This window comes from Bombina bombina, chromosome 7 (assembly GCF_027579735.1).
Source record: "Bombina bombina isolate aBomBom1 chromosome 7, aBomBom1.pri, whole genome shotgun sequence".
Taxonomy (NCBI): domain Eukaryota; kingdom Metazoa; phylum Chordata; class Amphibia; order Anura; family Bombinatoridae; genus Bombina; species Bombina bombina.
Window position 1 is genome coordinate 292,537,336 of NC_069505.1, and position 17,179 is coordinate 292,554,514.

At 41.1% G+C, this 17,179-nt stretch overlaps 1 protein-coding gene across 2 annotated transcripts in view; it reads left to right on the forward strand.

Moving 5' to 3' along the window:
- Positions 1-17,179, forward strand: part of CFAP100 (cilia and flagella associated protein 100) — a 136,164-nt gene that overhangs the window by 93,821 nt on the left and 25,164 nt on the right. For both annotated transcript variants that reach the window (XM_053688975.1, XM_053688976.1), the window contains 4 exons: positions 4,602-4,671; positions 12,176-12,327; positions 12,634-12,769; positions 13,062-13,264. In XM_053688975.1, coding sequence (XP_053544950.1) covers positions 4,602-4,671; positions 12,176-12,327; positions 12,634-12,769; positions 13,062-13,264 — 561 coding nt within the window. The remainder of the gene's footprint in view (positions 1-4,601; positions 4,672-12,175; positions 12,328-12,633; positions 12,770-13,061; positions 13,265-17,179) is intronic.

Here is a 17,179-nt window from a genome sequence, read left to right on the forward strand (position 1 = left end):
CTGCCGCCCCCGCTATCGCTGACCCCTGCATATTATTATTAACCCCTAATCTGCCGCTCCGTACACCGCCGCAACCTACATTATCCCTATGTACCCCTAATCTGCTGCCCATAACACCGCCGACCCCTATATTATATTTATTAACCCCTAATCTGCCCCCCACAACGTCGCCTCCACCTACCTACAATTATTAACCCCTAATCTGCCGACCGGACCTCACTGCTACTATAATAAATGTATTAACCCCTAATCCGCCTCACTAACCCTATAATAAATAGTATTAACCCCTAATCTGCCCTCCCTAACATCGCCGACACCTAACTTCAAGTATTAACCCCTAATCTGCCAACCGGACCTCACCGCTACTCTAATACATTTTTTAACCCCTAAAGCTAAGTCTAACCCTAACCCTAACACCCCCCTAAGTTAAATATAATTTAAATCTAACGAAATAAATTGACTCTTATTAAATAAATTATTCCTATTTAAAGCTAAATACTTACCTGTAAAATAAAACCTAATGTAGCTACAATATAAATAATAATTATATTGTAGCTAGTTTAGGATTTATATTTATTTTACAGGCAACTTTGTATTTATTTTAACCAGGTACAATAGCTATTAAATAGTTAATAACTATTTAATAGCTACCTAGTTAAAATAATTACAAAATTACCTGTAAAATAAATCCTAACCTAAGTTACAATTAAACCTAACACTACACTAGCAATAAATTAATTAAATAAAATACCTACAATTATCTACAATTAAACCTAACACTACACTATCAATAAATAAATTAAATAAAATACCTACAATTAAATCTAACACTACACTATCAATAAATTAATTACATGAAATACCTACAATTAAATACAATTAAATAAACTAACTAAAGTACAAAAAATAAAAAAAGCTAAGTTACAAAAAATAAAAAAAAATAATTACAAACATAATAAAAATATTACAACAATTTTAAACTAATTACACCTACTCTAAGCCCCCTAATAAAATAACAAAGCCCCCCAAAATAAAAAAAATGCCCTACCCTATTTTAAAATTTAAATAGAAAAGCTCTTTTACCTTACCATCCCTTAAAAGGGCCTTTTGCGGGGCATACCCCAAAGAATTCAGCTCTTTTGCCTGTAGAAAAAAACATACAATACCCCCCCCAACATTACAACCCACCACCCACATACCCCTAATCTAACCCAACCCCCCCTTAAATAAACCTAACACTAAGCCCCTGAAGATCTTCCTACCTTGTCTTCACCATGCCAGGTATCACTGATCGCTCCAGGCTCCGAAGTCTTCATCCAAGCCCAAGCGGGGGCTGGCGATCCATCATCCGGCTGAATTCTTCTATCAAGCGACGGCTGAAGAGGTCCAGAAGAGCCTCCAAAGTCTTCATCCTATCCGGGCAGAAGAGTAGATCCGGACCGGCAACCATCTTCTTCCAAGCGGTGACAAGCGGCTCCATGTTGAAGACCTCCGGCGCGGATCCATCCTCTTCCGAATGAAGATTCCTTTAAATTACGTCATCCAAGTTGGCGTCCCTCGAATTCCGATTGGCTGATAGGATTCTATCAGCCAATCGGAATTAAGGTAGGAAAAATCTGATTGGCTGATGGAATCAGCCAATTAGATTCAAGTTTAATCCGATTGGCTGATCCAATCAGCCAATCAGATTTTCCCTACCTTAATTCCGATTGGCTGATAGAATCCTATCAGCCAATCGGAATTCGAGGGACGCCATCTTGGATGACGTCATTTAAAGGAACCTTCATTCGGACTTAGGACGTCGCAAGAAGAGGATGGATCTGCGCCGGAGGTCTTCAACATGGAGCCGCTTGTGACCGCTTGGAAGAAGATGGTTGCCGGTCCGGATCTACTCTTCTGCCCGGATAGCATGGAGCCTCTTCTGGACCTCTTCAGCCGCCGCTTGATAGAAGACTTCAGCCGGATGATGGATCCCCAGCCCCCGCTTGGGCTTGGATAAAGATTTCGGAGCCTGGAGCGATCGGAGATACCTGGCATGGTGCAGACAAGGTAGGAAGATCTTCAGGGGCTTAGTGTTAGGTTTATTTAAGGGGGGTTTGGGTTAGATTAGGGGTATGTGGGTGGTGGGTTGTAATGTTGGGGGGGGTATAGTATTTTTTTTTACAGGCAAAAGAGCTGAATTCTTTGGGGTATGCCCCGCAAAAGGCCCTTTTAAGGGCTGGTAAGGTAAAAGAGCTTTTCTATTTTAATTTTAGAATAGGGTAGGGCATTTTTTTATTTTGGGGGGCTTTGTTATTTTATTAGGGAGCTTAGAGTAGGTGTAATTAGCTTAAAATTGTTGTAATATTTTTATTATGTTTGTAATTAATTTTTTTATTTTTTGTAACTTAGCTTTTTTTATTTTTTGTACTTTAGTTAGTTTATTTAATTGTATTTATTTGTAGGTATTGTATTTAATTTATTTATTGATAGTGTTAGGTTTAATTGTAGGTATTTTATTTAATTAATTTATTGCTAGTGTAGTGTTAGGTTTAATTGTAACTTAGGTTAGGATTTATTTTACAGGTAATTTTGTAATTATTTTAACTAGGTAGCTATTAAATAGTTATTGACTATTTAATAGCTATTGTACCTGGTTAAAATAAATACAAAGTTGCCTGTAAAATAAATATAAACCCTAAAATAGCTACAATATAATTATAATTTATATTGTAGCTACATTGGGGTTTATTTTACAGGTAAGTATTTAGCTTTAAATAGGAATAATTTATTTAATAAGAGTTAATTTATTTTGTTAGATTTAAATTATATTTAACTTAGGGGGGTGTTAGGGTTAGGGTTAGACTTAGCTTTAGGGGTTAATAAATTTATTAGAGTAGCGGTGAGGTCCGGTCGGCAGATTAGGGGTTAATACTTGAAGTTAGGTGTCGGCGATGTTAGGGAGGGCAGATTAGGGGTTAATACTATTTATTATAGGGTTATTGAGGCGGGAGTGAGGCGGATTAGGGGTTAATACATTTATTATAGTGGCGGTGAGGTCCGATCGGCAGATTAGGGGTTAATAATTGTAGGTAGGTGGAGGCGACGTTGTGGGGGGCAGATTAGGGGTTAATAAATATAATATAGGGGTCGGCAGTGTTAGGGGCAGCAGATTAGGGGTACATAGGGATAACGTAGGTGGCGGCGGTGTGCGGTCGGCAGATTAGGGGTTAAAAAAATTTAATAGAGTGGCGGCAATGTGGGGGGACCTCGGTTTCGGGGTACATACGTAGTTTATGGGTGTTAGTGTACTTTAGAGCACAGTAGTTAAGAGCTTTATGAACCGGCGTTAGCCCAGAAAGCTCTTAACTCCTGACTTTTTGCTGCGACTGGAGTTTTGTCGTTAGATTTCTAACGCTCACTTCAGCCACGACTCTAAATACCGGCGTTAGAAAGATCCCATTGAAAAGATAGGATACGCAATTGACGTAAGGGGATCTGCGGTATGGAAAAGTCGCGGCTGGAAAGTGAGCGTTAGACCCTTTCCTGACTGACTCCAAATACCAGCGGGCGGTAAAAACCAGCGTTAGGAGCCTCTAACGCTGGTTTTGACGGCTACCGCCAAACTCTAAATCTAGGCATTAGGTTTTCTTTCTAAGTTGTTTTGAATAAGAAAATTTTCAGAAAATAGTTTTTCCTTTTCTATGCTTAGTCCTTCTCATAAGAAACGTGGGTGGCACATCTTGGATGATGTGCATGCTCTTATTTTCTATCTACAGGCGTCTAAGAATTTTCGCGTTTTTTCTCTGGGAATTGTAAAGGTCAGAAAGTTTCTGCTACTTTTCTTTCCTTTTGGTGAAAAGTATTTTTGTTTGGTTTATGAGACTGCTGAACAGCAGCTCCCTGAGAGAATTACAGCTTTTTCCATTAGGGCTGTCTGCTTCTTGGGTTTTCTAGGATGAAGCTAATGGGGAACAGATTTACAAGGCTGCAACTGGGTCCTCTTTGCATAAATTTTCCAAATTTTTACGAATTTGATGTTTTTGTCTCGTCTGAGCCTTCTTTTGGGAGAAAGGTTTTTGAAGCAGTGGTGCCTTCTGATTAGGTTGCCTGTCTTGTCCCTCCCTTATCATCTGTGTCCTCTAGCTTGGGTATTGATTCCCAACAGTAATTGATGATGATCCATGGGCTCACCGTGTCATTAGAAAGAAAACAAAATTTATGCTTACCTGATAAATGTATTTGTTTCTTGACACGGTGAGTCCACGGCCCACCCTGTTTTTCAGACAATTTTTTGTTATATAAAGCTCAGGCACCTCTGCACCTTGTGTTGCTTCCTTTCTCTCCTTTCCCTTTGGTCGAATGACTGGGGGTTGTGGGTAAGGAAGTGATACGTAACAGCTTTGCTGTGGTGCTATTTGCCTCCTCCTGCTGGCTAAGAGTGATATTCCCAACAGTAATGGTAGTAGTAATGATGATCTGTGGACTCACCGTGTCAAGAAAGAAAGAAATTTATCAGGTAAGCATAAATTTTGTTTTATCACATTAGATTTCCTTCCCTGCAGTTCTGTTATAATTTAGGGCCCCTGGTGTTACACATGACCTGTATTTTCTGTTTACAGGAGTACCACAACGCTCCTACCAGAGGAAAAGGACAACTCAGACACCTCACACCTCTCAGAAAGTGAAGAGGTTTGTATAAATGACCAACAGAATAACACAATGACAGTAAGCTGCAGCTGAAAGAAACAGTGGACCACAGACCAGACCCCCCATATCATAGTGTAACCACATTTCACACACCCCTACCTCACAGTGTGACCACAGACCAGACCCCCCTATCTAATAGTGTAACCATAGATCAGACTCCCCTATCTCATAGTGTGACCACAGACCAGACCCCCATCTCATAGTGTAACCACAGATCACACACCCCTACCTCACAGTGTGACCACAGACCAGACTTCCCTATCTGATAATGTGACCACAGATCACACACCCCTAACTCACAGTGTGACCACAGACCAGACTCCCCTATCTGATAGTGTGACCACAGACCAGACTCCCCTTTCTCATAGTGCAACCACAGATCAGACTCCCCTATCTGATAGTGTGACCACAGACCAGATTTGCCTATCTCATAGTTTGATCACAGGCCAGACCACCGTACCTCATAGGGTAACCACAGACCAGACCTACTACCTCACAGTGTGAAAAAGTTTGGCTAACCTCTCCTCATAGTTTAAATTCTCCACTTCCCTTATTAGTTTTTTGGCCCTTCTCTGATTTTTTTCTAACTCTGCAATGTCTTTTTTTGAGATTGGTCCCCAGAACTGCACTCCATACTCAAGGTGAGGTCCTACCAGGGATTTATATAGTGACAGAATTACAGTGTCACCACAGACCAGACCCCATCTACCTCACAGTGTGACACTAGATGTGACAAGTCATGGCTCATACCTTCCTGTGTTTTATTGTGTGACAATAGATATGACAAGTCATGGCTCATACCTTCCTGTATTTTACTGTGTGACACTAGATGTGACAAGTCATGGCTCATACCGTCCTGTGTTTTTACTGTGTGACACTAGATGTGACAAGTCATGACTCATACCGTCCTATGTTTTACTGTGTGACACTAGATGTCACAAGTTATGGCCCATACCTTTATAAAGACATACCCTCCTGTGTTTTACTGTGTGACACTAGATGTCACAAGTTATAACTCATACCCTTATAAAGACATACCCTCCTGTGTTTTCCTGTGTGACACTAGATGTGACAAGTTATGGCCCATACCTTTATAAAGACATACCTTTCTGTGTTTTACTGTGTGATGCAAGATGTGACAAGTTATGTACCATACCTTTTTTAACCCTTTAAGGACACAGCTTTCAGTTTGCTCAATTGTTTTATGACATAAAAATTCCGTCATATGTCCTTAAGAGGTTAAAGACATACCCTCCTGTGTTTTACTGTGTTACACTATATGTGACAAGTTATGTACCATACCTTTATAAAGACAAACCCTCCTGTGTTTACTGTGTGACACTAGATGTGACAAGTTATGGCCCATACCTTTTATAAAGACATACCCTCCTGTGTTTTACTGTGTGACTCTAGATGTGACAAGTTATGGCCCATACCTTTATAAAGACATACCCTTCTGTGTTTTACTGTGTGACACTAGATGTGACTAGTTATAGCTCATACCTGTATATAGACATACCCTTCTGTGTGACACTAGATGTTACAAGTTATGGCTTATACCTTTATAAAGACATACCCTCCTGTGTTATACCGTGTGACACTAGATGTGACAAGTTATGGCCCATACCTTTATAAAGACATACCCTCCTGTGTTTTACTGTGTGACACTAGATGTGACAAGTTATGGCCCATACCTTTATAAAGACATACCCTCCTGTGTTTTACTGTGTGACACTAGATGTGACAAGTTATGGCCCATACCTTTATAAAGACATACCCTCCTGTGTTTTACTGTGTGACACTAGATGTGACAAGTTATGGCCCATACCTTTATAAAGACATACCCTCCTGTGTTATACCTTGTGACACTAGATGTGACAAGTTATAGCCCATACCTTTATAAAGACATACCCTCCTGTGTTTTACTGTGTGACACTAGATGTGACAAGTCATGGCTCATACCTTTATAAAGACATACCCTCCTGTGTTTTACTGTGTGACACTAGATGTGACAAGTCATGGCTCATACCTTTATAAAGACATACCCTCCTGTGTTTTACTGTGTGACACTAGATGTGACAAGTTATGGCCCATACCTTTATAAAGACATACCCTCCTGTGTTTTACTGTGTGACACTAGATGTGAAAAGTCATGGCTCATACCTTTATAAAGACATACCCTCCTGTGTTTTACTGTGTGACACTAGATGTGACAAGTCATGGCCCATACCTTTATAAAGACATACCCTCCTGTGTTTTACTGTGTGTCACTAGATGTAACAAGTCATGGCTCATACCTTTATAAAGACATACCCTCCTGTGTTTTACTGTGTGACACTAGATGTGACAAGTCATGGCTCATACCTTTATAAAGACATACCCTCCTGTGTTTTACTGTGTGACACTAGATGTGACGATTCATAGCTCATACCTTTATAAAGACATACCCTCCTGTGTTTTACTGTGTGACACTAGATGTGACAAGTCATGGCTCATACCTTTATAAAGACATACCCTCCTGTGTTTTACTGTGTGACACTAGATGTGACAAGTTATGGCCCATACCTTTATAAAGACATACCCTCCTGTGTTTTACTGTGTGACACTAGATGTGACAATTATGGCCCATACCTTTATAAAGACATACCCTCCTGTGTTTTACTGTGTGACTCTAGATGTGACAAGTTATGGCTCATACCTTTATAAAGACATACCCTCCTGTGTTTTACTGTGTGACACTAGATGTGACAATTATGGCCCATACCTTTATAAAGACATACCCTCCTGTGTTTTACTGTGTGACACTAGATGTGACAAGTCATGGCTCATACCTTTATAAAGACATACCCTCCTGTGTTTTACTGTGTGACACTAGATGTGACAAGTCATGGCTCATACCTTTATAAAGACATACCCTCCTGTGTTTTACTGTGTGACACTAGATGTGACGATTCATAGCTCATACCTTTATAAAGACATACCCTCCTGTGTTTTACTTTGTGACACTAGATGTGACAAGTCATGGCTCTTACCTTTATAAAGACATACCTTCCTGTGTTTTACTTTGTGACACTAGATGTGACAAGTCATGGCTTATACCCTCCTGTGTTTTACTGTGTGACACTAGATGTGACAAGTTATAGCTCATACCTTTATAAAGACATACCCACCTGTGCGACCCTAGATGTTACAAGTTATGGCCCATACCTTTATAAAGACATACCCTCCTGTGTTTTACTGTGCGACACTAGATGTTACAAGTTATGGCTTATACCCTCCTGTGTTTTACTGTGTGACACTAGATGTGACAAGTCATGGCTCATACCCTCCTGTGTTTTACTGTGTGACACTAGATGTGACTAGTTATAGCTCATACCTGTATATAGACATACCCTTCTGTGTGACACTAGATGTTACAAGTTATGGCTTATACCTTTATAAAGACATACCCTCCTGTGTTATACCGTGTGACACTAGATGTGACAAGTTATGGCCCATACCTTTATAAAGACATACCCTCCTGTGTTATACCGTGTGACACTAGATGTGACAAGTTATGGCCCATACCTTTATAAAGACATACCCTCCTGTGTTTTACTGTGTGACACTAGATGTGACAAGTCATGGCTCATACCTTTATAAAGACATACCCTCCTGTGTTATACCGTGTGACACTAGATGTGACAAGTTATGGCCCATACCTTTATAAAGACATACCTTCCTGTGTTTTACTGTGTGACACTAAATGTGACAAGTTATGGCCCATACCTTTATAAAGACATACCCTCCTGTGTTATACCGTGTGACACTAGATGTGACAAGTTATGGCCCATACCTTTATAAAGACATACCCTCCTGTGTTTTACTGTGTGACACTAGATGTGACAAGTTATGGCCCATACCTTTATAAAGACATACCCTCCTGTGTTTTACTGTGTGACACTAGATGTGACAAGTTATGGCCCATACCTTTATAAAGACATACCCTCCTGTGTTATACCGTGTGACACTAGATGTGACAAGTTATGGCCCATACCTTTATAAAGACATACCCTCCTGTGTTTTACTGTGTGACACTAGATGTGACAAGTTATGGCCCATACCTTTATAAAGACATACCCTCCTGTGTTTTACTTTGTGACACTAGATGTGACAAGTCATGGCTTATACCCTCCTGTGTTTTACTGTGTGACACTAGATGTGACAAGTTATGGCCCATACCTTTATAAAGACATACCCTCCTGTGTTTTACTGTGTGACACTAGATGTGACGAGTTATAGCTCATACCTTTATATAGACATACCCTCCTGTGTTTTACTGTGTGACACTAGATGTGACAAGTCATGGTTCATACCTTTATAAAGACATACCTTCCTGTGTTTTACTTTGTGACACTAGATGTGACAAGTCATGGCTTATACAGGGAGTGCAGAATTATTAGGCAAATGAGTATTTTGACCACATAATCCTCTTTATGCATGTTGTCTTACTCCAAGCTGTATAGGCTCGAAAGCCTACTACCAATTAAGCATATTAGGTGATGTGCATCTCTGTAATGAGAAGGGGTGTGGTCTAATGACATCAACACCCTATATCAGGTGTGCATAATTATTAGGCAACTTCCTTTCCTTTGGCAAAATGGGTCAAAAGAAGGACTTGACAGGCTGAGAAAAGTCAAAAATAGTGAGATATCTTGCAGAGGGATGCAGCACTCTTAAAATTGCAAAGCTTCTGAAGCGTGATCATCGAACAATCAAGCGTTTCATTCAAAATAGTCAACAGGGTCGCAAGAAGCGTGTGGAAAAACCAAAGCGCAAAATAACTGCCCATGAACTGAGAAAAGTCAAGCGTGCAGCTGCCAAGATGCCACTTGCCACCAGTTTGGCCATATTTCAGAGCTGCAACATCACTGGAGTGCCCAAAAGCACAAGGTGTGCAATACTCAGAGACATGGCCAAGGTAAGAAAGGCTGAAAGACGACCACCACTGAATAAGACACACAAGCTGAAACGTCAAGACTGGGCCAAGAAATATCTCAAGACTGATTTTTCTAAGGTTTTATGGACTGATGAAATGAGAGTGAGTCTTGATGGGCCAGATGGATGGGCCCGTGGCTGGATTGGTAAAGGGCAGAGAGCTCCAGTCCGACTCAGACGCCAGCAAGGTGGAGGTGGAGTACTGGTTAGGGCTGGTATCATCAAAGATGAGCTTGTGGGGCCTTTTCGGGTTGAGGATGGAGTCAAGCTCAACTCCCAGTCCTACTGCCAGTTTCTGGAAGACACCTTCTTCAAGCAGTGGTACAGGAAGAAGTCTGCATCCTTCAAGAAAAACATGATTTTCATGCAGGACAATGCTCCATCACACGCGTCCAAGTACTCCACAGCGTGGCTGGCAAGAAAGGGTATAAAAGAAGAAAATCTAATGACATGGCCTCCTTGTTCACCTGATCTGAACCCCATTGAGAACCTGTGGTCCATCATCAAATGTGAGATTTACAAGGAGGGAAAACAGTACACCTCTCAGTGTCTGGGAGGCTGTGGTTGCTGCTGCACGCAATGTTGATGGTGAACAGATCAAAACACTGACAGAATCCATGGATGGCAGGCTTTTGAGTGTCCTTGCAAAGAAAGGTGGCTATATTGGTCACTGATTTGTTTTTGTTTTTGAATGTCAGAAATGTATATTTGTGAATGTTGAGATGTTATATTGGTTTCACTGGTAAAAATAAATAATTGAAATGGGTATATATTTGTTTTTTGTTAAGTTGCCTAATAATTATGCACAGTAATAGTCACCTGCACACACAGATATCCCCCTAAAATAGCTATAACTAAAAACAAACTAAAAACTACTTCCAAAACTATTCAGCTTTGATATTAATGAGTTTTTTGGGTTCATTGAGAACATGGTTGTTGTTCAATAATACAATTAATCCTCAAAAATACAACTTGCCTAATAATTCTGCACTCCCTGTAGATTGAAGTACCAAGACTTATCCAGGAGCCTAGTAAAAACGGATTAGGCTCACCCACTAGTTTCACCTCCCTCCAAAAGGTGTAACACACAGATACCACCAGGAAAAGAAAAAAGAGTGTGGGGAGCGCCCCAAAGAGGCTATAAGCTTATAGCTTATTGAAAAATGTTAATTAAATTTCTTAGTCTTCCAAACATTTAACATTCAATCCATATGGAGATGTCCAACAAGAAATACATTTCTTACAATAAATAAATGAATTATCACAATTTTATTTCTAGTTAAAATGAATCACATAAAATTAACTAAATGGAAATTAAATTAGCTAAAAGACACCGGTGTCCTATCGCGAACAACTATTCTCATAAACAACTAATCTCATCAAATATAAAATTGGTCCCAATAGTAATTAATTATATATATAATACACTGGTTAATACTAAGTATAAAAATCTTGATACAAAGTTGCAGCAACAGTATCTGCTATGTAAAACCAAGTTGATAATCAGTTGATACAACAACATATACGGGTTAATTAACTGAATAGGTTTGCTGAATCAGTTTCTCCTTTAATGTTCCAATATAACACTTCTTTTGTTAGCGTATCAAGTGTATAATCACCTTAAGACACAGTTATTTCAATGCGGCAACAATTAAAATTCAGTTCAAAGTTTCCACCACTTTAAAGTTTGGGGAGATAGTACCTTGTTTCTCATGCAGGCAGCTGAAATGATTTCACTTGTGCCTGTACTGCCCCTGGTCTTCTGAAGGTTCACAGAGCAATGCTGAAGATGCCGCTCGTCAGCGGTTGTTGAGTCCCCGGTTTATTTACCTTGGAGGTCCGGTGTGTCGTTTCACCAATCAGCTTCTCGTATGGTGGTGCGCGCACTTATTCAAAACGTCGACTCCTATCGCCCCAGCAGCAAGTCAGACGGACCGGAAATTCAGTGTCCCACTCTGACGCTGGTGTTGCGGTTATGGGAGTTAGGCTGTACAGACTTTCAAAAATTATTCACCTGTTATTTCACACAAAACAGGGCTTAGGATCATACAACCAGTATTGTGGCTTTACTTCTCATAGGATGCTGTGGATCAGATCAACGCGTGTTCCTGAGCCTTTGTCAAGCACACTAAGAAATTGAATTAACATTTTTCAATAAGTCATGGCTTATACCCTCCTGTGTTTTACTTTGTGACAATAGATTGACAAGTTATTGCCCATACCCGTATAAAGACATACCCTCCTGTGTTTTACTGTGTGACACTAGATGTGACAAGTTATGGCTCATATCAAAGATCACCCCTTTCAGTAGCAGATGTAAGTTCTTTCAACACCAAATTATTAAAAGTTTTTGAAAAGAACCATTATTAAGATGTTTTTTTACTTAACACAAATTCTTTTCATACTGTCTTAAACCTTGTTAAATACAACCACAAGGAGAGCAGAGTTCACCCGTTGTATGGTTCATTATAAAGTGTATCCACTGACACACCCTCCATCGTCTCACCAGGAACCTGAGTTGTACTTCACAGACCCGCAGCAGCTGCTGGGCATATTCGCAGAACTAGAGGAACAGAACCTCTCCTTGATACAAAACTCACAGGAGACAGAGGAAGCCCTTGAGGAGATCAGACAAACCATTGCAAGCACCGAAGAAAAAATGTAAGTCATAACTGAATGGGTTAACAGCTTGGTTTTACACCGAATTGGTATAGTTAATGAGCTGTTTGATTAGTCTGCTGGGTAAATTCATTATTCTGGAGGCTTACATGACCACACAAGTACTAAAATAGAATCCAATGAATATCTAATGAGTCTCATCATTTCACGTTGAGATAATCCCATATGGTTACAGATAATAACCCCAGGAACATGTATTGGGGCAAATAGTGATGTCAGAAAAAAGAGATCACACAGCTCAGACTTGGTTAATACTAATTTCTAATCTACAACTTTCCTAATGGCTAGGGAGAAAGAGACAAAAGATCTGAAAGACAACATTGAGCAGCTGAAGGCAATGATTGCCCATGAGGAGGAGAAAGCTGCTGACCTGGAATTTAAGTCTCGAGTCTTTGCTTTTGGGCAGCACAAGTCTGATGACCAGGTAAGGTTGTAGCAGATTACTAAACCATCAGGGAGAACAGATGCCCACGGAAATGACAGCTTAGTCTTTACTTTGTATTACTAAGTCTATCTACAGGGAGTTTATGTCTAGCTCTCCCTGCAACGCCGGTGCATCACTAATTAGACTTGCTCCTCGTTGTCTCTGAAACTGCCTAAGGGACAAACAGAGAATGTTCCAAAAATCTACCGCTTGCACTAGTTGGTAAATAAAGAATGAAAAACTTGTGCCTACTCCGCCAATTACCAAACCTTTCTTTATATTATTTGTCTAGGAAAAGACGCTGCTGTCTATTACCTGCAAGGTAGAAGAAGTTTACAGAGCCTGTGTTGGTGAGAACCAGGCAAACCTTGATGCCCTACAAATGCTGGCTGTGATTGAACACCAACTGGAGAAATTGCTGGACAAAATTGAAATGATCCCTCAGCAGAGGATCGAAGTGGCTGAGAAAGCCAAAGAGAAAGAGCGAAGATTAAAGTAAGTTTAACTTGAGAATGAGCCGGGTTTGTTAGAATACTGTGGGTAAGGTGAAATGTCAAACATATTGTCAAATCCAACTGAAATATGTTCACTATTCAAACCAAACTCATGCACAGCCTCAAAATCAACAGGTCTATTTCTCCTACATTGGTGTATCCGGTCCACGGCTTCATCCTTCCTTGTGGGATATTCTCTTCCCCTACAGGAAAAGGCAAAGAAAGCACACAGCAAAAGCTGTCCATATAGCCCCCCCCCTCTGGCTCCGCCCCCCAGTCATTCTCTTTGCCGCTCTGAACAAGTAGCATCTCCACGGGGATGGTAAAGAGTATGTGGTGTTAGTTGTAGTTTTATTTCTTCTATCAAGAGTTTGTTATTTTAAAATAGTGCCGGTTTGTACTATTTACTCTACAACAGAAAGTGATGAGAGTTCTGTTAAAAGAGGAGTATGATTTTAGCACCAGTAACTAAAATCCATTGCTGTTCCCACGCAGGACTGTTGAAACCAGAGAACTTCAGTTGGGGGGAACAGTTTGCAGACTTATCTGCTCCAGGTATGACCAGTCTCTTTTCTAACAAGACATAGTAATGCTAGAAGACTGTCAGTTTTCCCTTATGGGATCGGTAAGCCATTTTCTTAGACTCAGTAACAGAATTAAGGCTTATAAATTGGGCTCTATGCTGGTTGACACTATTGTGGGCTAAATCGATTTGTTTATATCATATTTATATGACATTTGGAGTGTTTTGTGAACTTTGAAACACTTTTGGGACTTGAAATTTGGTGTGCAATACTTTCAAAGCATTAAGACACTGGGGTGTAAATTTTATAAAGATCGGATATTTCCTTGATAGTTTTTCGAACATTCAGAAATAAAGTGTGCTCTTTTTATTATTTAAAGAGACAGTAACGGTTTTGTTTAAAATCGTTTTTTATTGCATTAATAGCCTGCCTAAATCTGTCTAACATGTCTGTACCTTCAGATAGCATATGTTCTGTGTGTATGGAAGCCAAGGTGGTTCCCCCTTTAAATGTATGTGCAAATTGTGCCATGGCGTCCAAACAAAGTAAGGACAGTACTGTCACATTTAATAAGGTTGCCCAAGATGATTCTTCAAATGAAGGTAGTGGGGATAGCTCATCATCCTCTCCTTCTGTGTCAACACCAGTTTTGCCCGCGCAGGCGATACCTAGTACATCTAGCGCGCCAATGCTTGTTACTATGCAGCAATTAACAGCAGTAATGGATAATTCTACAGCGTGATTGTTCAGTTTTAAATACAGAGGATGAGCAAGTTGGCGCTGACGATAATTTATCTGTTATACCCTCACATCAATCTGAGTTGGCAGTGAGGGAGGGTCTGTCTGAGGGAGAAATTTCTGATTCAGGAAAAATTTCTCAGCAGGCAGAACCTGATATCGTGGCATTTAAATTTAAGCTAGAACATCTCCGCGCCCTGCTTAAGGAGGTGCTAGCTACTCTTGATGATTGTGATTCTTTGGTGATTCCAGAGAAGTTGTGCAAAATGGACAAATTCTTAGAGGTCCCAGTGCACGCTGATGCTTTTCCGATATGATAAGGAGTGGGAGAAGCCAGGTGTCCCTTTTGTTCCACCTCCTATATTTAAGAAAATGTTCCCCTTTGTCGACCCCAGAAGGGACGCATGGCAAACGGTCCCTAATTTAGAGGGGGCAGTTTCAACGTTAGCCAAGCGCACAACTATTCCTATTGAGGACAGTTGCGCTTTCAAAGATCCTATGGATAAAAAATTGGAAGGATTGCTTAAAAAGATATTTGTTCAGCAAGGTTTCCTTCTTCAACCACTTTCGTGCATTATTCCTGTCACCATGGCGGTGTCTTTTTGGTTCGAGGAACTAGAAAATTCGCTCCAAAAGGAGACTCCATATGATGAAGTCATGGACAGAATTCACGCACTAAAGTTGGCTAATTCCTTTATTTTGGATGCCGCTTTTCAATTGGCAAAATTAGCGGCGAAAAATTCAGGTTTTGCAATAGTGGCGCGTAGGGCGCTTTGGCTAAAATCTTGGTCGGCGGATGTGTCGTCCAAAACAAAATTGCTTAGTATTCCTTTCAAAGGTAAGACCCTTTTCGGGCCAGAATTGAAGGAGATTATTTCAGACATCACTGGGGGAAAGGGCCATGCCCTCCCACAGGATAGGCCTTTCAAGGCTAAGAACAAATCTAATTTTCGTTCCTTTCGCAATTTCAGGAACGGACCGGCTCCTAACTCTGCAGCCTCTAGACAAGAGGGTAACGCTTCCCAGCCTAAACCAGCATGGAAACCATTGCAAGGCTGGAACAAGGGTAAACCGGCCAAGAAGCCTGCTGCTGCTACCAAGACAGCATGAAGGGGTAGCCCCCGATCCGGGACCGGATCTAGTAGGGGGCAGGCTTTCTCTCTTTGCTCAGGCTTGGGCAAGAGATGTTCCGGATCCCTGGGCACTAGAAATAGTCTCTCAGGGGTATCTTCTAGAGTTCAAGGAACTTCCTCCAAGGGGAAGGTTCCACATGTCTTGCTTATCTTCAGACCAGATAAAGAGACAGGCATTCTTACATTGCGTAGGAGACCTATTAAAGATGGGAGTGATACACCCAGTTCCAACAGCGGAACAAGGTCTGTGTTTTTACTCAAACCTGTTTGTAGTTCCCAAAAAAGAGGGAACTTTCAGGCCAATTCTGGATTTAAAAATTCTAAACAAATTCCTCAGAGTTCCATCATTCAAAATGGAAACCATTCGGACGATTTTACCAACAATCCAGGAGGGTCAATATATAACTACCGTGGACTTAAAGGATGCGTACCTGCATATTCCTATCCACAAAGATCATCATCAGTTCCTGAGGTTCGCCTTTCTGGACAAACATTACCAGTTCGTGGCTCTTCCATTCGGTTTAGCCACTGCTCCCAGAATTTTCACAAAGGTGCTAGGGTCCCTTCTAGCGGTTCTAAGGCCGAGGGGCATTGCTGTAGCACCTTACCTAGACGACATTCTAATCCAAGCGTCGTCCCTTTCCAAAGCAAGGGCTCATACAGACATTGTTTTAGCCTTTCTCAGGTCTCACGGGTGGAAGGTGAACATAGAAAAGAGTTCCCTGTCCCCGTCCACAAGGGTTCCTTTTCTGGGAACAATAATAGATTCTGTAGAAATGAAGATTTTTCTGACAGAGGTCAGAAAGTTAAAGCTTCTAAATGCTTGTCAAGTTCTTCAATCTATTCCTCAGCCTTCCATAGCTCAGTGCATGGAGGTAATAGGATTAATGGTTGCAGCAATGGACGTGGTTCCTTTTGCTCAAATTCATCTAAGACCATTGCAACTGTGCATGCTCAAACAGTGGAATGGGGATTATGCAGACTTGTCTCCCCAGATTCAAGTAGACCAGGTAACCAGAGACTCACTCCGCTGGTGGTTGACTCAGGATCACCTGTCTCAGGGAATGAGTTTCCGCAGACCAGAGTGGGTCATTGTCTCGACCGACGCCAGTCTCTTAGGCTGGGGCGTGGTCTGGGACTCCCTGAAAGCTCAGGGTCTATGGTCTCGGGAAGAGTCTCTTCTCCCGATAAACATTTTGGAACTGAGAGCGATATTCAATGCGCTCCTGGCTTGGCCTCAACTAGCGAAGGCCAGATTCATAAGATTTCAGTCGGACAACATGACGACTGTAGCGTACATCAATCATCAGGGGGGAACAAAGAGTTCCTTGGCGATGAGAGAGGTATCCAAGATTATCAAATGGGCGGAGGATCACTCCTGTCATCTATCTGCAATTCACATCCCAGGAGTAGACAACTGGGAGGCGGATTATTTGAGTCGTCAGACTTTCCATCCGGGGGAGTGGGAACTCCACCCGGAGGTCTTTGCCCAGTTAACTCAACTATGGGGCATTCCAGATA